Source organism: Odocoileus virginianus, chromosome 2, assembly GCF_023699985.2.
Source record: "Odocoileus virginianus isolate 20LAN1187 ecotype Illinois chromosome 2, Ovbor_1.2, whole genome shotgun sequence".
In the NCBI taxonomy this organism is placed as follows: domain Eukaryota; kingdom Metazoa; phylum Chordata; class Mammalia; order Artiodactyla; family Cervidae; genus Odocoileus; species Odocoileus virginianus.
The window spans coordinates 46,764,429-46,790,382 of NC_069675.1; the positions used below are offsets into that span (position 1 = coordinate 46,764,429).

The 25,954-nt window shown below is 43.9% G+C and overlaps 1 protein-coding gene across 5 annotated transcripts in view; it reads left to right on the plus strand.

Annotated features, from left to right (window-relative positions):
* ST3GAL5 (ST3 beta-galactoside alpha-2,3-sialyltransferase 5) overlaps window positions 1–20,972 on the plus strand; it is a 73,273-nt gene extending 52,301 nt beyond the window's left edge. For all 5 annotated transcript variants that reach the window (XM_020889448.2, XM_070479479.1, XM_070479487.1 and 2 more), the window contains one exon: window positions 2,416–20,972. In XM_020889448.2, the coding sequence (XP_020745107.1) occupies window positions 2,416–2,664 (249 nt within the window). In that variant the 3' untranslated portion in view covers window positions 2,665–20,972. The remainder of the gene's footprint in view (window positions 1–2,415) is intronic.
* Window positions 20,973–25,954: the final 4,982 nt, after the last annotated feature.

The following is a 25,954-nucleotide window of genomic DNA, read 5'->3' on the forward strand; positions in this document are numbered from 1 at the left end:
CATTAAGTGAAAGTGAAGTCGCTCAGTTGTGACCCCATTGGCTGTAGCCTACCAGGCTCCTCTGTCCATGGAATTTTCCAGGCAAGAGTACTGAAGTGGGTTGCCATTTCCTTCTCCAGGGGATCTTCCCGACTCAGCAATCGAACCCAGGTCTCCCACATTATAGGCAGACGCTTTACCATCTGAGCCACCAGGGAAGATCTTATTAAATCAAAAAGAAAATAATGAGCCAAAAAAGAAATGGGAAAAGAATTTGAACAGACATTCACAAAAGAAATTAATTCAGCCAAGGAATAGATGATAAATTGTTTAGCTTCACCAGTAATCAAATAAAAGGGAATTAAAGCTACAATGACATTTTTTTCATGTTTTCTTAGCAGAGATTTAACAGCTTGATAATGTCCTTGTTTGGCAGGAATGTAGGTAGAATTTAAGTTGGCACTTTTTCTGGAGGGTAGTTTGGCAATGTATATATCAATTTAAAATATGAATAGGGAAATTGGAAAGGACTCTAAAATTTTTATTACTCTAAAATTTTTATTATAAGGAAATTAGACATAATCTGCAAGGCTATTCTAGGTGGTTCATCATAGCTAAGGTCAAATAGCCAAGGATTAAAATAGCCTATTGAAATTGATGCTTTCAAATTGTAGTGCTAGAGAGGACTCTTGAGAGTCCCTTGGACTGCAAGGAGATCAAACCAGTCAATCCTAAAGGAAATCAACACTGAATATTCATTGGAAGGACTAATGCTGAAGTTCCAGTACTTTCGCCACCTGATGGCAAAGAGCTGACTCGTTGGAAAAGACACTGATGCTGGGAAAGATTGAAGGCAGGAGGAGAAGGGGACAGCAGAGAATGAGATAGTTAAGATAGTATCACTGACTCAATGAACATGAATTTGGCAAACTCCAGGAGATAGTGGAGAACAGAGGAGCCTGCTGTGCTGCAGTCCATGGGGTCGAAAAGAGTTGGACACAACTTAGCAACTGTGACTGAACAACAACAAATTCTTGACCTGCTGGGTGCCGAGCTGGCTGCAGTGGAGAAGACGGGACACCACCTGAGAGTCCTAAGCCCATGCCACAGACAGGCTTTCTATGGATCAATTTCCCTTGGTTTCTGTTTGCAAACCTGCAAAATGACTGTTGAGTTCCTTCATAATAAGGGAGGCTGACTTGAGAGGTAGACACGGCACCCTGGGCATCAGGAAGCAGTTTTTACTGAATGGTGGGCTCCCACGATGTTTCCTAATCCCACCTTCATCTATGAACTCTGAAGGGTTCCCTGTTGTCCTAGTTGACAGAAAAGGACAGTTGCTTGTAGAAGCCACAGACTCAGCTCAGATGAATATGTTAGTAGATGCAAAAGAATATCAAGTAGTAGATAGATGGGCAGTAGCCTCCAGGAAGTCTCTCTATGTTCCTGTCGGCCACCCTGTGTGTTATCTTTATCTACAAACTGCATTGGAAATTCAGAGAGCATGCTTCTAGGTATACTAGCAGCAAGATGTCAGACATGAAGAGGAAACTGCGATACAGTCAGAATTCAGAATTGGACATTTGGCATTCTAGCCCAAAGTCAGTAAGGGTACATTTGAGGGGGAAAAAACCCAAATGTGAAAGCCCATAATTTGAGGTTTAAAATGTACTTGCTTAATCAGAGAATAAGCAGAAATTGACTGAGCAACAGGACATGTGAAAATTACCTAGGGACATTATTTGCCAGGAAAACAGATGGGGGCCTTAACCTGTAGGTAAGGGGTGAACACAATCTTCACAGGGCAGGTTCTGAGTCCCCTCTGTTCTCAGGCAGAAGCTGTATGGAGCCAGGAGCCAGTCAGGACAGGGTGGGCTCCAGAATCCATGTCCCAAGAAGGGCTATGGCCACTTATCCCAGAGCAGCCCTTGTGAACTTTTGTCATGTGAGAGAGGACATGAGTTTGATTTGCCATTATGGGCATCCTTTGTAGGGCTGGTGGGTGAAGGTTTTAGAAAGAATACCTTTTAGCTTGGTGCTTAAAGGACCCGCCAGGCTGCTTTTCGCTGATATGTTCAAAGAATTTACATCAGGACTTCCTTGGGGGTCCAGTGGTTAAGACTTCATGCTCCTAATGCAGGGGATCCAGGTTCAATCCCTAGTCAGGGAGCTAGATCCTACATGCTGCAACTAAGAGCTCATGCAGCCAAATAAATAAACAAATACTTTCGAAAAGAAAAAAGAATTCATATCACAGACCATGTTTTAGAGTCCAGATTCCTGACTTGAATGGCAGGTCAGACTTTAGAATTGGCTGATACGTAAAATGGTGTGATGTATCAAGTTGCAGTCCCAAGTACATATTTGTGCATGTAGCGAACCTGGAAAGCAGTGACTGTGCTAAGGCCTTTTTTCTTTGTCTCTTCTCCTTTGCAGAACGTCCCCACGATTGGTGTCATTGCCGTCGTATTAGCCACGCATCTGTGTGATGAAGTCAGTTTGGCGGGCTTTAGCTACGCCCTGAACCAACCCAGAACCCCTTTGCACTACTTCGACAATCTCTGCATGGCTGCCATGAACTTTCAGACCATGCACAATGTGACGACAGAGACCAGTTTCCTCCTGAAGCTGGTCCGAGAGGGCGTTGTGAGAGATCTCAGTGGAGGCATCTATAGTGAATTTTGAACCCAAAAAACCTCACTTGAAAATGCAGCTCTGGGGGACTTCCCTGGCCATCCAGTGGTTAAGACTCCATGCTTCCAATGCTGGGGGCCCAGGTTCAATCCCCATTCTGGGAACTAAGATCCCACATACTGTGAGGCACAGCCAAAAAAGAAAAAAATGCAGCTCTGACCCAGAGGGCTGTTTTTCACAGCCTTCTTGATGAATCTCGTTCTGCAAGTACTTTGAAGTGCAGCCAGTGTTTTTTAGCTTTTAATTTAAAAAACAAAAGCAACCACAAAAGTTCTGCGTTTCCCACTTTCTCCCCCTATTTATTTGAGGCCAGTGTTTTTGCACAAAATTTTGTAAGTTAATTTTGAGAATGGGAAAGATTTCCCAAAGAGAATTGTATGTCATGATGTTTTATTGTATGGTAAGGAAGTTATTTAATTTGTAAAAGCTCTGTTCCTGTCTACTGCACACAGAATCCCAGGTCATTATGTGGAAGAAGGGAGGTGACTCCTTTGATGACAGTCCCGAATGCCTGATTCTGGGTCTCTGTTAGTCTGTTTGGTGGGACAAATGTCGCACGCACTTTCAGGGTGACATGCTCGGTAGTTAAACCACTGGTTGGGCCAAGCTAGTGTGTGAGGCCTGGGCCACTTGGAGAATTCACGGTCCCTCTCTCTTGATCTGCCTTCCACCAGAAGTCTTAGAGGAAGCAAGCAGGAGAAATGTCCTGGAAGCCTCTGGTCAGGGAGGGACACTGAGACTCTTTTCTGTGTCCTCTGAGCACTGCTGCAAAGCTGCCCTGGGTGGCAGAAGCCACGATCTTCCCCGCAATTAGGACAACTCTTAGATTTCTGGGAATTTTTAACTTGCCCTTCCAAACACTTAAGTGTTCATCCAAATTATTCCACTGTCTTCTCTGAGGTGGCTTATAAAAATTAGCACAAAACCTCTAATCTCTGGAGTCGTAGGGGAGTAAACTCTTTCTAGGAATGTTTTCGGAAACACTGAAATGAAATCTTCCCGGTGTTATAAATTGCCTATTTAAAAAAAAAATTTTTTTTTTTGAATGCCTACTTGGCAGTGTGTACCAGGCAGTGTGCCGGTCAAAAAAAAAGAATAAAAGCTTTTGAGGAACTCCTACGAGCTAGTTAATTTGAGTGTTTTTTTTTTTTTTTTAAAGAAAAGAAGTTTATAAGTGTAGTAAAATGTCCTTCTTGGATGCCCCTGCCAGGCAGGACCTCACTGTAGGGACAGTAGAGGGGGGATGAAGGGACCTCCCGCTCCCCCTGTGTCTCTTCTCCAGCTCTCTAGGTACCGCTGCCCCCTCCCCCTGCAATTCTTATGTCACCCACAGCCCTGGTGCAGCTCTGATCCCCAGACAAGGCCAGTGGCTCCCACATCTGCCAGCTTCTCGGCCTGGGCAGGGCAAAGAGCTGGGTCATAGCCCTGAACAAGTCCCTCGGATCTCCAGGGGTCTGGGGCCAAGCTCAGAAGGGCCCGAGTAGCTAAATAGCATTTCTCTGATTTTATATCTTTTCTTAAAATTTTTCTATGGATTTTGCTTTCTACTCTTTAAGACACATCTCACCCATTAAATGGTGAGACTTAAGGGCTTCCCTGGTGGCTCCGTGATTAAGAATGCACCTACCAATGAAGGAGACATAGGTTTGATCCCGGGTCCGGGAAGATGCCACATGCCTTGGAGCAAGTAAGCCCGTGTTCCACAACTATTGAGTCTGCACTCTAGAGCCCAGAGCAGTGCAGCTACTGAAACCCACATGCCTAGAGCCCATAAGGGAAGCTACAGCAATGAGAATCCTGAGCACTGCAACTATGGAGTAGCCCCCACTCGCCTCAGCTAGAGAAAAGCCTGCGATACTGCAAAGACCCAGCAACAGCCAAAAAAAAAAAAAAAAAATATATATATATATATATATATATATGTATTTAGTGGTGAGACTTAGCTTTGAATATTGAGACTCAGGAAGATGGTCAGCGTCTGTTCTGTGATTCAGGTCGGTCCAGGCCTGCACCACGCATCTCCACCCCCTCATCCTCAGGGGCTACTTAGAGAAGACCGCATGGACTATAGCCACCAGGCTCCTCTGTCCATGGAATTCTCCAGGCAAGAATACTGGAGTGGGTTGCCATTTCTCCAGGGAATCTTCCCAACCCAGGGATTAAACCCACATCTCCTGTGTCTCCTGCAATGGCAAGTGGATTCTTTACCTCTGAGCCACCTGGGAAACTAGAGAAACCCAGATGTTTATTTAAGAAGATAAGAAGCAGCTAGGGCCTAACGCTTGGACAGCTTTCCCAGTGTTGTGTCCACCACCTCATGGGTGTGTGTGGTCTCCTGTGCCCCTGCCTTGCACAAGCGTTAGGAAGCAGTCAGTCCAGCACTTGCCAGCTTTCATTTAAGCTAATGTCAGCCCTGGGCCCATGCCTCTCAACTTTTCATTTCTAGCAGGCATTACGTGATCTAAATCAGTGGTCCCCAACCTTTTAGGCACCAGGGGCTGATTTCATGGAAGGCAATTTTTCTACAGATCAGGGGGATGCAAGTGATGGGGAGCAGCCATAAATATAGATGAAGCTTTGCTCAATCGCCCTCCACTCACCTCCTGTGTGCAGCCCAGTTCCTGACAAGCCACGGACTTCTTAAGAGTTCCTTGGACTGCTAGGAGATCAAACCAGTCATTCCTACAGGAAATCAACCCTGAATATTCACTGGAAGAACTAACGCTGAAACTGAAGCTCCACTACTTTGACCACCTGATGAAAAAAGCCAACTCATTAGAAAAGACCGTGATGCTGGGAAAGATTGAAGGCAGGAGGAGAAGGGGGCAGCAGAGAATGAGATTGTTGGATGGCATCACCAACTCCATGGACATGAGTTTGAGCAAACTCCAGGTGATGGTAAAGGACAGAGAAGCCTGGCAAGCTGCAGTATATGGGATCGCAAAGAATCAGACACGACTTAGTGACCAAACAACAACAACAAATGAAGGTCCCCGGTTAGCTGCCTGTGGGACCAACACCCACTTCCCAAATGCTGACCCTCAAGATGGACCACATGCTTAGCTCTTGAACTGAAGTACAGACCACCAGGTGAAGAGACTGAGGACTTAATGCACTACCTGCCCTTCCCTGGAGGGCCAGACACCCTGACCCAAATTTCTTAGTCTCTTTCTCTTCTTTCCTACATCCCAAGGCCATTCTAGCCTGTTTTTGTGTTCACAGAACAGGGAATTTATCTGTATTTACTTACAACCAACACACACACACACACACATATATGATTTATAGATATATATATTTAGCAAAGAAAATCAGTTTCAAGAAAATTGGTTTTAAAGACAAAGAATTCCCTGGTGGTCCAGGGGTTAGGACTCTGAACTTTCACTTCCAAGAGTGGGGTTTCAGTCCTTGGTCAGAAACTAAGATCCTGCAAGCCTTGCTGCTGCTGCTGCTAAGTGCTTCAGTCATGTCTGACTCTGTGTGACCCCATAGACGGCAGCCCACCAGGCTCCACTGTCCCTGGGATTCTCCAGGCACGAACACTGGAGTGGGTTGCCATTGCCTTCTCCAATGCATGAAAGTGAAAAGTGAAAGTGAAGTCACTCAGTCGTGTCTGACTCTTTGAGACCCCATGGACTGCAGCCTACCAGGCTACTCTGTCCATGGAATTTCCCTGGCAAGAATACTGGAGCGGATTGCCATTTCCTTCTCCGGGGATCTTCCCAACCCAGGTATGGAACCCGAGTCTCCTGCATTGGCAGGCAGATTGTTTTTATCACTGAGCCATCTGGGAAGCCCATAAAATGCTGGTTAGGTCCTTGATATGAAATACCTCTCTAAATTGTCAGATGGTAATTAGCAGAGAGAAAATGTGCAGATGAGAGCCATTAATGACTAAAATCAAGCTCAAAAGTAGTTTCATTTTGTTACCTATAACATACCCAGATATCCTCTCTGGATAATTCATTTGGGGTGGGAAGAAATTGACTATCAGTCCTAAAGCAATGAGAATTTGAGAGTACATCCGGAACTAAGTTATAAACTCTCAAGTGACAGAATTTTATACTTTATTTCATCTCTAGCACCCACATAGCTCAACGGGCTTCCCTCATAGCTCAGTCAGTAAAGAATCTGCCTGCAGTGCAAGAGACCCAGGTTCAATTCCTGGGTTGGGAAGATTCCCTGGAGAAGGAAATGGCAACCCACTCCAGTATTCTTGCCTGGAGAATCCCATGGGCAGAAGAGCCTGGCAGGTTACAGTCCACGGGGTCGCAAGAGTCGGACACGACTTAGCGACTAAACCATAGCACCCACAAAAGACCTTGCCTATTGTTGGCATTAAATAAATATGTTTGATGTTTTAAGATTTTTCTTTCTTCCTTATGGCTGCACTGGATCTTCACTGCTGCACACAGGGTTTCTCTAGCTACAGCTAGTGAGGGCTACTCTTGATTGTGGTGCTCAGGCTTCTCATTGTGGTGGCTTCTCTTGTGGCGTTCTAGGCACTTGGGCTTCAGCAGTTGCTCTAGAGGGCTCTAGAGCACAGGCACAGTAGTTGCTGGGCACGGGCTTAGTGTTCTGAGGCACGTGGGCTCTTCCCAGACCAGGAATTGAACCGATGTCCCCTGCGCTGTCTGGTGGCCACAGAGAAGTCCAAATATGTTTGAGTTTATTTGATATCTTTGGTGGAATTTGAAGACAGTCAGCTGATGGTTTAAGATTGTTAACGGTGAACTCTTGGGTCTATAAGCTGGGTTAAGGCAGTCTTTTATGCTAAGGGGAAGGGACATATAGGTGATTAATGCAATAAATAAATGCGGTCACAGTAAGCACTTTGGGCAGGAAAGAGCTCTCTGCAGAGGTCCCTTGCACTAATTTTAAACCAGGCACCACCCATGCTCTACTCACTTCAAGCCCTCACACACCTTTCAGATCTTTTGATCACACAATACCTTGCCTAATGTGTTGGTTCTTTCTGTTGATCAAAGAAGCAGAAATGAAGAATAAGTGCTAATAATTTACAGATGACCAGATAGTGTCCCTCCTTTCCTGCTTAGTAATCTTGAGAACAGACTGTGTGAACAAGAGAGCACCTAAAGAAAAATCACAAGAAGTCGGCAAGGCTGCACACCATGGGAGATGGCAAGGACTCTGACCCCCTGTCTCAATGATTAACTGAGATTACTTCCCCTTTTTCCCTTCAAAAACTTTCACGGCCGAGCATAACCTTTGGAGATGGTTTGAGGGGTGGCATTGAGTCCAACATCTCCCCAGATGGCTGGCATTCTAATTAAAAGTAACTTTCCTTTCTACCAACGCTTGTCTCTGTCTTGCCTATAGATTTTTAAAAATATCTATTTTTAGCTATGCTGAGTCTTTGTTGCTGTTCTTGAACTTTCTCTAGTTGCGGTGAGCAAGGGCTGCTCTTTGTTGGGGTGCTTAGACTTCTCACTGTTTTGGCTGCTCTTGTTTTGGAGCACAGGTTCGGTAGTTGTGGAGCACCGGTTAGTTATCCTGTGGCATGTGGAATCTTCCCAGATCAGGAATTGAACCCATGTCCCCTGTGTTGGTAAGCGGATTCTTACCCACTGGACCACCAGGGAAGTCCTCATATATTGACTTTTGAGCATCGAACAGCTGGACATGAGTTCTATAATACCACTTTTTCTTTATATAATTATCCTAACGATTTAAATGATTTTAAATAATGTGTAAAAACTTATTAGTTCTATTTAATGGCTGTATCATGCCCATATGTTTTTGAAAACCAATTTATTGCAGAAGTTTCTAAAATAGAAGTTTAATCTGTGTACCTTATCTTTTCAAATACCCACCAAGAGGTATGTATCGCAGTGTGGGTTGGGGTTTCTGACTCTTAACAGGAATTCCTGAATCAAAGGTTCTATGTTTTGCATTTAAGGCAGTCTTAGTGAGTTTATTATATGGAAATGGGAAAACCAAGATAATACATCTCTATTTTACCTACACATTTCTCTTTAAAAAAAAAAAATATATATATATATATATATATGCACATGGTTTACTCCATAAAGATTATTTTTAAAAGATGATAGAAATAAAAAAGAGATGATGGGGACTTCTGGTGGTTCAGTGGTTAAGAGTCTGCCTTGGAAGGCAGGGGACTTGGGTTCAATTCCTGGTTGGGGAACTAAGATCCCACATGCTGCGGGGCAACTAAATCTGCAAGTTTTAAATTACTGAGTCCACAAACCACAAGTTTTAAATTACTGAGTCCACACACCACAACTAGAGAGTCCCTGCACTGCAGTGAAAGATCCTTTATGACATAATGATGATCTGGCATGTCACAAGTAGACTGGAGGCAGACAAATGAATAAATATATGCAAAAAAGAAAATTGCGAAAGATAGGATGCATTTTGAACTGGACAGTCTTTAAAATAATAGTGGACACAGGAATTCCCTGTTTGTCTAGTGGTTAGGACTCAGCGCTTTTACTGCTGGGGCCCAGGCTCAATCCCTGATAAGGGAACTAAAATCCCACAAGTCATGAGGGGGCAGCCAAAAACAACCTGCCTTCTGACTCAGGTCTTGTTCTGGAGCTGCTTCCTCTTCCAGTATAAAGAGTGAGTGAGATTCAGATTACACATGCATACACATACTCCAAACAAGCAAAACTGTAGATTCCAGTGTAAACCAAAAGTCTTGTCCTGAAACAAAAGATTGAGAGGAATGTCCCAGCAGTGTTCTTTTCCTCCCTGTCTTGCCTATGGCTCATTTATGTCACTTTTCTTAGCAAATTTGACCTAAATTTAGGGACACAGTGTGCACTGTGATCCTGAGGGTTGAGCTGAGGAGAAGTCAGAAGGACAGACCCTCTGTCCTCTTACTAACCTCTCTTGCTCTCTCAACACCACCACCATACATGATCTGGAAGCCTAATCAGGAACAGGAAACCATCTGGGCGACCTTTTGCTCTCCAGGCAAACATTTCCGGTTCATGCATGCCGGCCTGGAGCCCCCATCTGGAAGGGGTGGTCAGTCTCAGTTCCAATTACACTGTCCAATTAGCAGGTCAAATATCCTGATTTTGGCTTTAAACAGTATAATCACCATACTCATTGTTTTATATACTTATTCCTAGTGACCTGTTTTTTGTTTCTTAAAAAGTATTTATGAGGCTTCCCAGGTGGTGTAGTGGTTAAGAGTCTGCCTGCCAGTGTGGGAGATGCAAGAGATTCGGTTCGATCCCTGGGTTGGGAAGATCCCCTGGAATAGGAAATGGCAACTGGCTCCAGTAGCTTACCTGGAAAATTCCATGGACAGGGGAGCCTGGTGGGCAAGAGTTCATGGGGTCACAAAGAGTTGGATACAACTGAGCGACTAAGCATACACACACACACACACACACACACACACACACACACACCAAGTATTGACGCCAAGACATTTGGAGTAGCTTTCAGAAAGGGTTCTCCTGACCCTTGCATCTCAGCCTGCAGCTGCTTCAAAGTCTTTCCAGAATTTCCCCCAAACCTCTCTCTATAAAGAGCTAATACTGATTTTCTTCCTGTCTTCCCTTTCCTCTGCCCACCCCACCCCCTGTTCACATCCTGTACTGAACATTGATTTAGCATCTCTCCAGCTAGAAAGAATCCTTCCTCTTCAGGAAGTTGGCAGAATTGAGCTGACAACTGAGGAGTTTCTGGCCTGCAGAGGGGAGCCAGATTTAAAAACCACAGACTTGTTTCTGTTTGTCAAATGTCAAAACTTCCTGCAGAAACAAAAGACTATCTGATTTCTGTTGTCCAATTTTGGATACTTCTGGAAAAATAAAAAACAATGTTAAATATAATTTAGCACTGAGATATGAAATAGAAGAAAAGCTAATTTAGATCATTTTTCATTTCCTTAGCCTTTTTGAAGTCTCTGTGTATGACCTCCTTTGCATAACAAACTTGTGTTGCAGTAACCCTGCAGCTGTCTGGCTTATGCACTGAGGAAATCTAAAACCTCTATTAACACCCATTGGTACCGCTCTTTTATTTATTTATTTTTTTTGGTGGCAGGGGGAGGGACGATGCTGCACTGGGTCCTGGTTGCAGTGTGTAGGATTTCTCTAGTTGTGGCATTCAGGCTTAGTTGCTCCGAGGCATGTGGGATCTTAGTTCCCTGACCAGGGATCAAACCTGCGTCCCCTGCATTGGAAGCCAGATTCTTAACCATTGGACCACCAGGAAAGTTTCCAGCCTCGTATGAGAGAAAAGAGTGGGAAATATTTTGAAGTGTTGATCCTATGGGCCAACAGACCAAAGTTGGTATGTCCACAAGCAATCGCATGCTTTCACATTATTGTCATTGTCTGGCTCAAGGGTCTGCTGTCTCCATCTCTGGGAGAGGGTCTGACCAAGTCAGAACAAAGACCATGTTGACTCCTACCTGCTCCAGATGCAGCCCCACATTCTCCAAAACTTGGAATTGAAACCAAGTTTCAGTTTTTTTTGTTTTTTGTTTTTTGCCCACACACTGAAATATACCAGCTCCTGGAATACAAAGGTAAGAGCAACAGTGAGGGGTCCTTCTGCGGACTTGATTCTGTGGCTCTGGCTAACCATTCTGGCAGACTGTTCTGTACTGAACACCATTTGTTCAAATGCTGAAAACAGCTGATGCTCTGCTTGTGGTTCCAAACAGATGTTCTTGGCTGTATCTTAGTACTCAGTGGCCTGGCCCCTGACGATCCTGTCCTGTGACACCGGGTGCTGGCCATCGCTGCTCTGCCAGCACAGTCATCCTTAGTGCAACTGCCTTCCTAGAACCATGACTGGACCCTGATGGACAGGCTGCAGACAGAATGGACCCTGGCTTCCCACCCCACTGTTGAGTCTCGAGGGGAAGGAAACATTAAAGACCTGAACATGACCACACAGGCGGTAGAGCAGAGGGGAGGGCATTGTGGAGAAGGTAGGGGATACCCAGGGAGTCAGCCTGAGACCAAAGGGGTCGGTGGGGGAGAGGAGAAGAGCCGGGAAACAGAGCAAACGGACTGATGAAGGTGGCACCGCACAACCAGCTTTATCAGAGCAAACCCAAAAGGCAAGTGTAGATAGACTCAGAGTCAAGCTTCCAGAAGCAGGCAAGCCCTGTCGGCCACAGTAAGATGAATATCAGGGTAAGATGGAACCACCAGAGGGTGTTCATGGTGTGTTCAACCTGATTTAGTTTATACTGAAACGTATCTTAGAGGCTGGCTGCAGGTGGAAGGATAATGGAGGTGGGGCAGGTGGGGAACCCTGAAACAGAAAGGATAGGAATAACCAAGAAAGGTGATTTCACTGCTGGCAAGACTGAAAAGTGCGTGGTGCTGGAGAGCTGGGCCTGGTGAGTAACTCGGCCCTACTTCGGCCATGACACCCCTGTGTGCTTTGGGACAAGCTACATCCCTTTCTGGGTTTCTCATCTGTTAAAGATGTTCAGGCTGGATTTAGAAAAGGCAGAGGAGCCAGAGATCAAATTGCCAACATCCATTGGATCATAGAAAAAGCAAGAGAACTCCAGAAAAACATCTACTTCTGCTTCATTGACTATGCTAAAGACTTTGTGTGGATCACAACACACTGTGGAAAACTCTTAAATAGATGGGGATACCAGACCACTTTACCTGCCTCCTGAGAAACCTGTATGCAAGTCAAGAACCAATAGTTAGAACCGGACATGGAACAAGACTGGTTCCAAATTGGGAAAGGAGTACGTCAAGGCTGTATATTGTCACCCTGCTTATTTAACTTATATGCAGAGTACATCATGTGAAATGTCAGTCTGGATGAAGCACAAGCTGGAATCGAGATTTCTGGGAGAAATATCAATAACCTGAGATATGCAGATGACACCACCCTTAGGCAGAAAGCAAAGAGGAACTGAAGAGCCTCTTGATGAGAGTGAAAGAGGAGAGTAAAAAATCTGCCTCAAAACTTATTCAAAAAATTAAAATCATGGCATCTGGTCCCATCATTTCATGGCAAATAGATGGGGAAACAACGGAAACAGTGACAAACTTTATTTTCTTGGGCTCCAAAATCACTGCAGATGGTGACTGCAGCCATGAAATTAAAAGACACTTGCTCCTTGGAAGAAAAGCTATGACCAACTTAGCATATTAAAAAGCAGAAACATTGCTGACAAAGGTCTGGCTAGTCAAACCTATGGTTTTTCCAGTCGTCATGTGTGGATGTGAGAGTTGGGCCATAAAGAAGGCTGAGCACCAAAGAATTGATGTTTTTGAACTGTGGTGTTGGAGGAGACTCTTGAGAGTTCCTTGTACTGCAAGAAGATCAAACCAGTCAATCCTAAAGGAAATCAGTCCTGAATATTCATTGGAAGGACTGATGCTGAATCTGAAGCTCCAATACCTTGGCCACCTGATTTGAAGAACTGACTCACTGGAAAAGACCCTGATGCTGGGAAAGAGTGAAGGCAGGAGAAGGGGACAGCAGAGGATGAGATGGTTGGATGGCATCACTGACTCGATGGACATGAGTTTGAGCAAGCTCTGGGAACTGATGACGGACAGGGAAGCCTGGCGTGCTGCAGTCGGACATGACTGAGCAACTGAACAACAAAAAAGAAGGCGTGCGGAGGGAGGGTTGTGGGGAGGGCAACACACATTAATTTCTCTTTGAAAGTGTTAGTCGCTCAGTCATGTCCAATGCTTTGCAGCTCCACGGACTGTAGCCTGGAAGAAATTGTGCGTGCTTCCTCAGTTGCATCCAACTCTTCGTGACACCAATAGATGGTAGCCTCCCAGGCTCTTCTGTCCATGGAATTTTTCAGGTAAGAATACTGGAGTGGGTTTCCATTTTCCTTCTCCAGGTGATCCTCTCAACCCAGGAGTTGAACCCGAGTCTCCTGCGTGGCAGGCGAATTCTTTACCACTGCACCACCTGGGAAGCCCAGTAGGGAGAAAACCCCGACACTAAGAGGAGTGGCTGTTAGAATGGGCCACAGCGCCACCTCGTGTCTATATGGTGTATGGCAGCTCTCACAGCACTGGGCTTCCAGAGCAGGGAGTCGGCCCCTTTCCTGTGCAGGTCAGGCCTCCCTCTTCAGCTAGGGTTACTTCCCTCCTTCCTGCACTATCTCTGATCACTTCTCCTTGGGTTCCCCTTCCCCCTTCCAAGTCTCTGCTCTTGATCTCTTTTTTTCCCCCTTCCATTGTAATCTCTTCCTGAGAAATCATCCATTCTCACAGGTCACATTGGCTCTCTTTTCTCCCACACCCAGGTCTGGAGTGGGGCCTCCCCATCAAGTCTTCAGAGCCACAGCCTAGCATGTCTGTCTCCTACAGGACATTGCCTCCTCCCCAGCTAGCCTGGATCTCAGACTCCAAATGCAGAAAATTCCAGGGCTCTTCCACTAAACGACTCAGTTTAGGCAACTGATAGGCAACATCTCACAGGTAACAAATTCCTGGTGACTCTGATGGTAAAGAATCTTCCTCCAATGCAGGAAACCTGGGTTCAATCCCTGGATCGGGAAGAGCCCCTGGAGAAGGGAATGGCAACCCACTCCAGTATTCTTGCTTGGGAAATTCCATGGACAGAGGAGCCTGGTGGGCTACAGTCCATGGGGTCACAAAGAGTCAGACACGACTTAGCAACTAAACAGCAACATCTGTAGCATCATCTAATATTTTGAGGGAAGTGTGCTACTCAAGATCATGATCTTATAATGCTTGGTCAAAAGTAGCAGAGACCTTTGATCTATGACAAACCAATTTCAATCCTGGGTATATAATTTAATTGCTGATAAATTCTCACACAGGTCTAAAAAGGAAATATGTTAAAATATGTATCATAGCATGTTGGTGGGTGCAATCTAGGTGTCCACCCTGGAGAAGGAGATGGGTCCAGTGTGGTCCATGTACACCCCATGAAGTACCACGTAGCAGTTAGAGGCAACCAGACCTGATGTAGATGCTACAAGATGGATCTAACTTCAAATCAAAGAGCTGAGCACAAAAAGCAAACAACAGAATGAGACCTTTGTCTATCCAATGGGCAAAATGGAAAGCACTGTAAATATTTTAAACAGAGAGGCTTGAACACAGAGCATTAGTGATAAAGGGGTTGGATTGCTATAGGAACAAAGTGGAGGTTAAAGCTACTTACAGATTCATGCCTGCAGGAAGCAAAGAGCAACAGTGTTACAAGAACCACCACCAGTGCTCCTTGGAGAGCTGCTCCCAGTAGCCCCCACTCCTAAAAAGCCTTTTCCTGTCTCCCCCTTCCAGTCTCCCTCCATTGCCTCCCGTCATCCCCAGAACCTCACAGGTAGAAAGGCAAGAGAGTCAGGGACCATGGTTTTCAGATTTCCAGACCCTGCAGTGGAGACGATGGTCTAGACAAGCGATCAGGAGACAATGCATGTGACCCAGCATAGCCCACGTCTTTGCTCCTCAGCATCCATGATTGATTGATTTAGTTGCTAAGTCATGTCCAACTCTTGAGACTTCGTAGACCGTAGTGTGCCAGGCTCTTCTATCCATGGGATTTCCCAGGCAAGAATACTGGAGTCGGTTGCCATTTCCTTCTCCAGGGGATCTTCCTGACCCAGGAATCAAACCTGGATCTCCTGCATTGCAGGCAGATTGTTTACCAACTGAGCTATAAGGGAAGCCCAGTACAACCCATATTTAAATCTGAGTGACAGTGATCACAACACCCTGACAGCAGGAGGCAACCATCATCATACTTTTGTGGACACAGTCACTGTCCACAAAATATTAGACACCAGGTTCCCCTAGTCACTGCCTCCATCTCTGGGCAATGATAATTTCTCTTATAGTTCAATCACCAATCCCACCTGAACTTTCTGTTACCTAGAAACAATCCTGGAGGGATTTCCCTGGTGGTCTAGTGGCTAACTCCCAATGCAGGGGCCCGGCTTCAATCCCTGTTTGGGAAACTAGATCCCACAGGCCACAACTAAGAGCTTGCAGGCTGCAACTAAAGATCCAGCATGCCACAAGGAAGATAGACTATTTGGCATGCCCCAGCTAAGACCTAGGACAGTCAAATACATTAATTAATTAAAAAAATTTAAAGTACATGGACGCTCATTGTATTATAAAGGTAAAAAAGAAACAATACTGTTATGTTAATATCATCGTTCCTTATTTTAGGCAAATTTTTTAAATTAATGTGTTTATTAGAAAAAAAATTTTTTTGGCTGCTCTGGGTCTTCGTTGCTGTGTGTGGAATCCTCTCCAGTTGTGGCGTACAGGCTTCTCGCTGCAGAGCGCAGGCTGTAGGCACATGGGTTCAGTGCTGTCCTTGTTGTTCAGTCGCTCAGTCCTGTCCAACTCTTTGTGATCCTATGGGCTGCAGCACACCAAGTTTCCCTGTCCTTCACTGTCTGCTGGAGTTTGCTCCAACTCTTGTCCACTCAATCAGTGATGCCATCCAACTATCTCATCCTCTGTCTTCCTTTTCTCCTCCTGCCTTCAATCTTTCCCAGCATCAAGGTCTTTTCCAATGAGTCCCTGTTTGCCTCAGGTGGCCAAAGTACTGGAACTTCAACTTCAGCATCAACCTTTCAAATTAACATTCAGGGTTGATTTCCTTTAGGATTGACTGGTTTAATCTCCTTGCTGTTCAAGGGACTCTCCAGAGTCTTCTCCAGCACCACAGTTCAAAAGCATCAGCCCTCTTTATGGTCTAACTCTCACATCTGTACGTGACTGCTGGAAAGACCATAGCTTTGACCATACAGACCTTTGTTGGCCAAGTGATGTCTCTGTTTTTTAATATGCTGTCAAGTTTTGTCATAGCTTTTTTCCAAGAAGCAAGCATCTTTTAATTTCGTGGCTGCAGTCACCATCCACAGTGAATTTGGAGCCCAAGAAAATAAAGTCTGTCACTATTGCCATTATTTTCCCGTCTATTTGCAGTGAAGTGATGGGACTGGATGCCATGATCTTAGTTTTTTGAATGTTGAGTTTTAAGCCAGCTTTTTCACTCTCCTCTTTCACCTTCATCAAGAGGCTCTTCAGTTCCTCTTTGCTTTCTGCCATTGGGGTGGTGTCATCTGCATATCTGAGGTTGTTGATATTTCTCCCGGCAATCTTGATTCCAGCTGAGTTTCATCCAGCCTGGCATTTCCCATGATGTATTCTGCATATAAGTTAAATAAGCAGGGTGACAATATACAGCCTTGATGTATTCCTTTCCCAATTTTGAACCAGTCCATTGTCCATGTCTGGTTCTAACTGTTGGTTCTTGTCCTGGTTTCTCAGGAGGCAGGTAAAGTGGTCTGATATTCCTGTCTACTTAAGAATTTTCCACAGTGTGTTGTGATCTACACAGTCAAAATCTTTAACATAGTCAATGAAGCAGAAGTAGATGTCTTTCTGGAGTTCTCTTGCTTTTTCTGTGATCCAATGGATGTTGGCAGTTTGATCTCTGGTTCCTCTGTCTTTTCTAAAATCAGCTTGAACATCTGGAAGTTCTCGGTTCACACACTATTGAAGCCTAGCTTGAAGGATTTTGAGCATTAACCTTCTAGCATGTGAAATGAGTGCAATTGTGCAGTAGTTTGAATATTCTTTGGCATTATTCTTCTTTAGGATTGGAATGAAAACTGGCTTTTTCCAGTCCTATGGCCACTACTGAGTTTTCCAAATTTGTTGGCATATTGAATGCAGCACTTTCACAGCATCATCTTTTAGGATTTGAAATAGCTCAACTGGAATTCCATCACCTCCACTAGCTTTGTTCGTAGTAATGCTTCCTAAGGCCCACTTGACTTGACACTCCAGGATGTCTGTCTTTAGGTGAGTGATCACACCACCATGGTTATCTGGGTCATTAAGACCTTTTTTGTATAGTTCTTCTGTGTATTATTGCCACCTCTTCTTTATATCTTCTGCTTCTGATAGATCCATACCATTTCTGTCCTTTATTGTGCCCCTCTTTGCATGAAATATTCCCTTTGTATCTCTAATTTTCTTGAAGTGATCTCTAGTCTTTCCCACTCTGTTGTTTTCCTCTATTTCTTTGCATTGATCAGTTAAGGTTTTCTTACCTCTCTTTGCTGTTCTTTGGAAGTCTGCGTTCAGATGGGTATATCTTTCCTTTTCTCCTTTGCCTTTCACTTCTCTTCTTTTCTCAGCTATTTGAAAGGGCTCCTCAGACAATCATTTTGCCTTTCTTTTTCCTGGGGATGGTTTTGATCACAGCCTCCTATACAATGTTACAAACCTCCATCCCTAGTTCTGGCACTCTGTCAGAACTCATCCCTTGAATTTATCTGTCACTTCCACTGTATTATCATAAGGAATTTGATTTAGGTCATACCTGATTGACCGAGCAGTTTTCCCTACTTTCTTCAATTTAAGTCTGAATTTTTCAATAAGGAATTCAAGATCTGAGCCACAGTCAGCTCCCCGTCTTGTTTTTGCTGACTGTATAGAGCTTCTCCATTTTTGGCTGCAAAGAATATAATCAATCTGATTTCAATATTGGCCATCTAGTGATGTCCATGTGTAGAATCTTCTACTGTGTTGTTGGATGAGGGTGTTTGCTATGACCAGCGTGTTCTCTTCCCAAAACCGTGTTAGACTTTGCCCTGCTTATTTTGCACTTGAAGGCCAAATTTGCCTGTTACTCCAGGTATCTCTTGACTTGCTACTTTTGCATCCCATTCTCCTATGATGAAAAGTATCTTTTTTTTTCAGTGTTAGTTCTAGAAGGTCTTGTAGGTCTTCCTAGAACCATTCAACTTCAGTTTCTTCAGCATTAGTGGTTGGGGCATAGACTTGGATTACTCTAATGTTGAATGTTTTGCCTTGGGAATGAACTGATATCATTCTGTCACATTCAAGGCTGCACCCAAGTACTGCATTTTGGACTCTTGACTATGATGGCTAACTCCATTTTTTCTAAGGGATTCTTGCCCAGAGTGGTAGATACAATGATCACCTGAATTAAAATCACCCATTCCCATCCATTTTAGTTCACTAATTCCAAAAATGTTGATGTTCACTCTTGCCATCTCCTGTTTGACCATTTCCAATTTGCCTTGATTCATGGACCTAATGTTCCACGTCCCTATGCAATATTGTTCTTTACAACATTGGACTTTACTTTCACCACCAGACACATCTACCACTGGGTATCATTTAGGCTTTGGCTCAGCCACTTCATTCCTTCCGGAGCTACTTCTCTGCTCTTCTCCAATAGCATACTGGACACCTACTGACCTGGGGGATTCATCTTTTGGTGTCATATCTTTTGCCTTTTCATACTGTTACTGGGGTTCTCAAGGCAAGAAAGCCGTTCATCAACTATATCTCAATATCTTTAAAAAAGAATCCTGAAGACATACATTTGAAGGGAAAATTGGACTTGAAGCAAATGTATACAAAAATTAATAGATATTAAAAAAAAAAAAAAGAAACCCCTTCCCTATTTGTGCTGAGCACCAAGGAAGTGGGGCAGGTGGGGGTGCAGACAAGCTCTCATTCACTGGTATAAAAGTTAGCGAAGTGTGAGCCATTCCCCAGGAACCTCAGTGCAGACCCTGGAAACCCAAGCCCCAGAGATCATCCAGCACTGTGGGTAACAGTGTAGCCTCTGTAAGAAACAACTCAGGTCCAACCTGTACAACCTCCTAGATGTGTGGCTTTGAGCCAGTTCCTGACTTCCCACTGTCTCGTGCTTTTGAACTATGATGCTGGAAAAGACTCTAGAGAGTCCCTTGGACAGCAAGGAGATCTAACCAGTCAGTTCTAAAGGAAATCAACCCTGAATGTTCATTGGAAGGACTGATGCTATAACTGAGGCTCCAATACTTTGGCCACCTGATGTGAAGAGCCAACTCTATGGGAAAGACCCTGATGCTAGGAAAGATTGAGGGCAGGAGGAGAAGGGGATGACAGATAGCATCACTGACTCAGTGGACATAAGTTTGAGTAAACTCTGGGAGATGGTGAAGGGCAGGGAGGCCTGGAGTGCTGCAGTCCACAGGATCATGGAGAGTTGGACAGGACTGAATGACTGAACAACAACAATATCTGGAATAGAAGATGGAATGAGATCATCTGCGTAAAGTACTCCATAAATATTAGCTATTTGCATTAATAGCCATCTCTGTGAATAATTTTTTTAAGTCTGAGAATAGACCACAAAGGACTACTTAGATTTTAAATTAATATTCCCTTCATAACATAGAAATTACCTAGTTATCCTCAAGCTGTTATGTTCAGTTTATAACTCTTGTTATTCTGTTTATAAATATGGCAACATGAGTCTAGTGCCTTTCAATTCTAGTTGATTAATGATCTATTAACTTGAGGACACTAAGCTCTTTTGAAAATTCATTTACAAACTTAATTAAATTCCCCTAAACACTTTGAACTGCATTCATAAATTTAATATATTTTATTTTCTTTGTAAACACTTTGGTGGCCTAACAAAGCAAAATATCTCCAAGTGATAAATTCTCATGGTGCTTCCCTAGTGACTCAGATGACAAAGAATCTGCTTGAAGTGTGGGAGACCCAGGTTTGATCCCTGGGTCTGGAAGATCCCATGGAGAAGAGAATGACTACTTGCTCCAGTATTCTTGCCTAGAGAAATCAGTTCTGCTTTGGTTCTCTAACAAAGCAAAATATCTCCAAGCAACAAATTCTTATAAGCCTAAGAAATAAGATGTATTAATATAATGAAGCACCAGCTTTCTTTAAAATCTCAAAATATTCACAAAAATGGAATCAAATTTTCTTTCCCTTTCCAACTGAAACTCAAAAGTCTAAATACTATTACATATTTAAAATGCATGAGGCACATAATAAAAGCTATATATGACAAACCCACAGCAAGCATCACCCTCAATGGTGAAAAATTGAAAGCATTTCCCCTGAAATCAGGAACAAGACAAGGGTGCCCACTCTCACCACTACTATTCAACATAGTTTTGGAAGTTTTGGCCGCAGCAATCAGGGCAGAAAAAGAAGTAAAAGGAATCCAGATAGGAAAAGAAGAAGTGAAACTCGCGCTGTTTGCAGATGACATGATCCTCTACATAGAAAACCCTAAAGACTCTACCAGAAAATTACTAGAGCTAATCAACGAATACAGTAAAGTTGCAGGATATAAAATTAACACACAGAAATCTCTTGCATTCCTATACACTAACAATGAGAAAACAGAAAGAGAAATTAAGGAAACAATACCATTCACCATTGCAACAAAAAGAATAAAATACTTAGGAGTATATCTACCTAAAGAAACAAAAGACCTATACATAGAAAACTATAAAACACTGATGAAAGAAATCAAAGAGGACACAAACAGATGGAGAAACATACCGTGTTCATGGATTGGAAGAATCAATATTGTCAAAATGGCTATACTACCCAAAGCAATCTATAGATTCAATGCAATCCCTATCAAACTACCAACGGTATTTTTCACAGAACTAGAACAAATAATTTCACAATTTTTATGGAAATACCAAAAACCTCGAATAGCCAAAGTAATCCTGAGAAAGAAGAATGGAACTGGAGGAATCAATCTGCCTGACTTCAGACTATACTACAAAGCCACAGTCATCAAGACAGTATGGTACTGGCACAAAGACAGAAATATAGATCAATGGAACAGAATAGAAAGCCCAGAGATAAATCCACGAACCTATGGTCACCTTATCTTCGACAAAGGAGGCAAGGATATACAATGGAGAAAAGACAATCTCTTTAACAAGTGGTGCTGGGAAAACTGGTCAACCACCTGTAAAAGAATGAAACTAGAACACTTTCTAACACCATACACAAAAATAAACTCAAAATGGATTAAAGATCTAAATGTAAGACCAGAAACTATAAAACTCCTAGAGGAGAACATAGGCAAAACACCCTCCGACATAAATCACAGCAGGATCCTCTATGACCCACATCCCAGAATTTAGAAACAAAAGCAAAAATAAACAAATGGGACCTAATGAAACTTAAAAGCTTTTGCACAACAAAGGAAACTATAAGCAAGGTGAAAAGACAGCCCTCAGATTGGGAGAAAATAATAGCAAACGAAGCAACAGACAAAGGATTAATCTCAAAAATATACAAGCAACTCCTCCAGCTCAACTCCAGAAAAATAAATGATCCAATCAAAAAATGGGCCAAAGAACTAAACAGACATTTCTCCAAGGAAGACATACAGATGGCAAAAAAACACATAAAAAGATGCTCAACATCACTCATTATCAGAGAAATGCAAATCAAAACCACAATGAGGTACCATTACATGCCAGTCAGGATGGCTGCTATCCAAAAGTCTACAAGCAATAAATGCTGGAGAGGGTGTGGAGAAAAGGGAACCCTCTTACACTGTTGGTGGGAATGCAAATTAGTACAGCCACTATGGAAAACAGTGTGGAGATTTCTTAAAAAGCTGGAAATAGAACTGCCATATGACCCAGCAATCCCACTTCTGGGCATAGACACCGAGGAAACCAGATCCGAAAGAGACACATGCACCCCAATGTTCATCGCAGCATTGTTTATAATAGCCAGGACATGGAAGCAACCTAGATGCCCATCAGCAGAGAATGGATGAGGAAGCTGTGGTACATATACACCATGGAATATTACTCAGCCATTAAAAAGAATTCATTTGAATCAGTTCTAATGAGATGGATGAAACTGGAGCCCATTATACAGAGTGAAGTAAGCCAGAAAGATAAAGACCATTACAGTATACTAACACATATATATGGAATTTAGAAAGATGGTAATGATAACCCTGTATGCAAAACAGAAAAAGAGACTCAGATGTATAGAACAGACTTGTGGACTCTGGGAGAAGGCGAGGGTGGGATGTTTCAAGAGAACAGCATTGAAACATGTATATTATCTAGGGGTGGGGGACCGGGATGGGGAATACATGTAAATCCATGGCTAATTCATTTCAATGTATGACAAAAACCACTGCAATGATGTAAAGTAATAAGCCTCCAACTAATAAAAAATAAATGGAAAAAAAACAAACAAAAAAAATAAAAAATAAAATGCATGAGGCTAATCTATCAGTCTTCAATGTGCTAGAATCTCTTAACTATTATAATACTTTAAAGAAACCACGATCCAAGGGTTGGGCTTCCCTGGTGGTTCAGCAGTTAGGAATCTGTCTGCAATGCAGGAGACACAGATTTCACCCCTATGTTGGGAAGATCCCCTGGAGAAGGAAACAGCAACCTATTCCAGTATTCTTTCCTGGGAAATCCCATGGACAGAGAAGTCTCATGGGCTACAATAAATACAAGGGTTACTCCTAAACTTAATAGTTTGATCCTTAGGGCTTAATTTATCTTTTCATCTTCATGTTTAAACCTAAACTTTCCCGGGTTGGAAAAGGACCCTTGAAGAATCGAATGCACTGTTTCCAGCAGGCCAAGGGCACCACCCTCAGGGAACTGGTAACATGGCTGATAGTGTATGGCCAAGTGGTGGATGTTTTTTGGTCAGAACTTCAAGACAGAATTGTGGATCTAGTAGCTCCAGAGTGCAGAGGGCTGCAGTTTGGATCCACCAGGCCCTTTGTATATTTTGAGATGCAAGTGGTCGTCACTCAGTCGTGTCCAACTCTTTGCGACCCCATGCGCTGTAGTCTGCCAGGCTCCTCTGTCTATGGAATTCTCTAGGCAAGAAAACTGCAGTGGGTTGCCGTTTCCTTCTCCAGGGGATCTTCCTGACCCAGGGATCGAACCCACATTGCAGATGGCTTCTTTACCTCCTGAGCCACAAGGGAAGCCCTGAGATGACAAGGAGAGGCCCCCAAGTTCATCCCTTTCAGATAGAAATGGCTTTGCAACCTAGGCTCCTTAGGCATTTAACCCTTTACCCGGATTTCCATAAACTCTTTTTTCACTTTTATTGGCTTAATTGGAACATGAATTAGCATGTTCCATTCCTCATGACCCCTCCCTCAGGCTTCTTCTTTTTTTTAGTATTTATTTGGCTCTGCCAGGTCTTAGTTGTAGCACGTGGGCTCTCTAGTTGCAGCACATGAGAGCTAGTTCCCTGACCAGGGATGAAACCCAGGCCCCCTGTATTGGGAGCACAGAGTCTTACCCACTGGTCCACCAGGGAAGTCCCTTCCTCCCCCAGGCTTCTTCAGTTGGATTGAATCAACCTGCTCACCCACTTCCTTGGTGGCTCAAATGCAGAAGTTCTGCAATGCAGAAGTTCAGTTCAGTCCCTCAATCATGTCTGACTCTTTGTGACCCCATGGACTGCAGCATGCCAGGCTTCCCTGTAGTTCATCAACTCCTGGAGCTTGCTCAAACTCGTGTCCATCGTGTTGGTGATGCCATCCATCCATCTCATCCTCTGTTGTCCCCTTCTCCTCCCGCCTTCAATCTTCCCCAGCATCAGAGTCTTTTCCAATGAGTCAGTTCTTCGCATCAGGTGGCCCAAGTATTGGAGCTTCAGATTCAGCATCAGTCCTTCCAATGAATATTCAGGACTGATTTCCTTTAGGATTGACTGGTTTGATCTCCTTGCAGTCTAAGAGACTCTCAAAAGTGTTCTGCAGTGCTGAAGACCCGGATTCAATCCTGGGTCAGGAAGATCCCCTGGAGAAGGAAATAGCAACCCACTCCAGTTTTCTTGCCTGGAGAATTTCATGGACCTAGGAGCCTGGTGGGCTCCATGGGGTTGCAAAGAGTCGGACACAACTGAGGGACTAACAACACAACACAATCTGCTCACTGATGGACCCACGTCTTGTTGGCTTCAGCTGCAGCAAAAAGATCACTTCAAGTACATAGCATTTTCCCACAGGCACAACTTGCTGCCCTGCAGAGTTTAGGGGGGCAGGAGCTTTTCCCGAGATAATCATTTACCCTTTGTTCTTAATCTGTTTTCCTCCCCGTATTCAACCTACCTTTCCTGCTTTTATTTTCAGGATCTGGAACAATTTAAGGGAAGTGGTCTGGGGGTTTGGGGAGAGGAGAAAGAGGTGGTTTGGGGAGAGTGGTGGTCCAGAGTAGCAGTGCCCACCAGAAGGGACAGAGCCTCAGGTGGCAACGGTAAGCTGTGTGGGACGTCCGGGGAGCACGTGGGTGTGGTTCCAGGCCCTGGGGCTGCTGATCTTGGTGACGAAGCAGCAGAAACTCCTGAAGGCTTAAATGTGAAGCTCTCACAGTGGCCCCCACACACTGAATATTTCCCTTGCCTCCCCCTCCCCTTTTTTCTTGCATCCCGTTAGGCTCCTGGTTGCTTGCACGGGCCTAGGGAGGAGGAACCCCACCTCCAAAAATAAGTAACAGCGAATGCTTCTTCAGCCCTGGCAAGGTGAAGTCAGGTCTAACTTGATTTTTTTTTTAATTGAAGTATAGCTAATTTACAGTCTGGTGTCTCTGACGGTAAAGAATCTGCCTGCAGTGGAGGAAACCTGGGTTCAATCCCTAGGTTTGGGAAGATCCCCTGGAGGAGGACATGGCCACCGACTCCAGTTCTCTTACTTGGAGAATCCCATGGACAGAGGAGCCTGAGGGGCTATGGTCCATGGGGTCGCAATATATATATATATATATATATATATATATATATATATATTCTTATGTATATATTCTTTTTCTGAGTCCTTTTACTTATGTGTGTGTGTGTCCAGTCACTAAGGAGTGTCTGACTCTGCGACCCCATAGATTGTAGCCCACCAGGCTCCTCTGTCCATGGAATTCACCATGCAAGAATACTGGGGTGGGTTGCCATTCCTTTCTCCAAGAGATCTTCCCAACCAAGGGATCAAACCTGAGCCTCCTGCACTGCAGCTGGATCTTTACCACTGAGCCACTTGGGGAGTCCCTCTTTTTGTTTATAGGTAATTACAAAATATTGAGTATAGTTCCCTGTGCTATATAGTGGGTCCTTGTTGACAACCTATTTTACATATAGTAATGTGTATATGTTAATTGCAAACTCCTAATTTATCCTTCCCCCACCCCAGGTCTAATTTGATTTTAACGAAATAGGGAAGGGCACTATTTCCAGCGTTTGAGTCCTATGATATTTACATAAAATGATTCTTCCTGGAATAGGAGGAAGAGCATCGCAGGGTGGGAGGCGAGAATTCTGTTACCGAACCACCAACAGAACAACACCACTGCAGGGCAGGTCTGGCTCAGCCATTCGACAGCAATTTACCTCACTTCTCCGACCCTCAGTTTTCTCATTTGTAAAGCAGAAATGGGTTTCACACCTACCAGGTCCCTTCCACGCCAGGGTCTGGCCCGCCTGCCCAG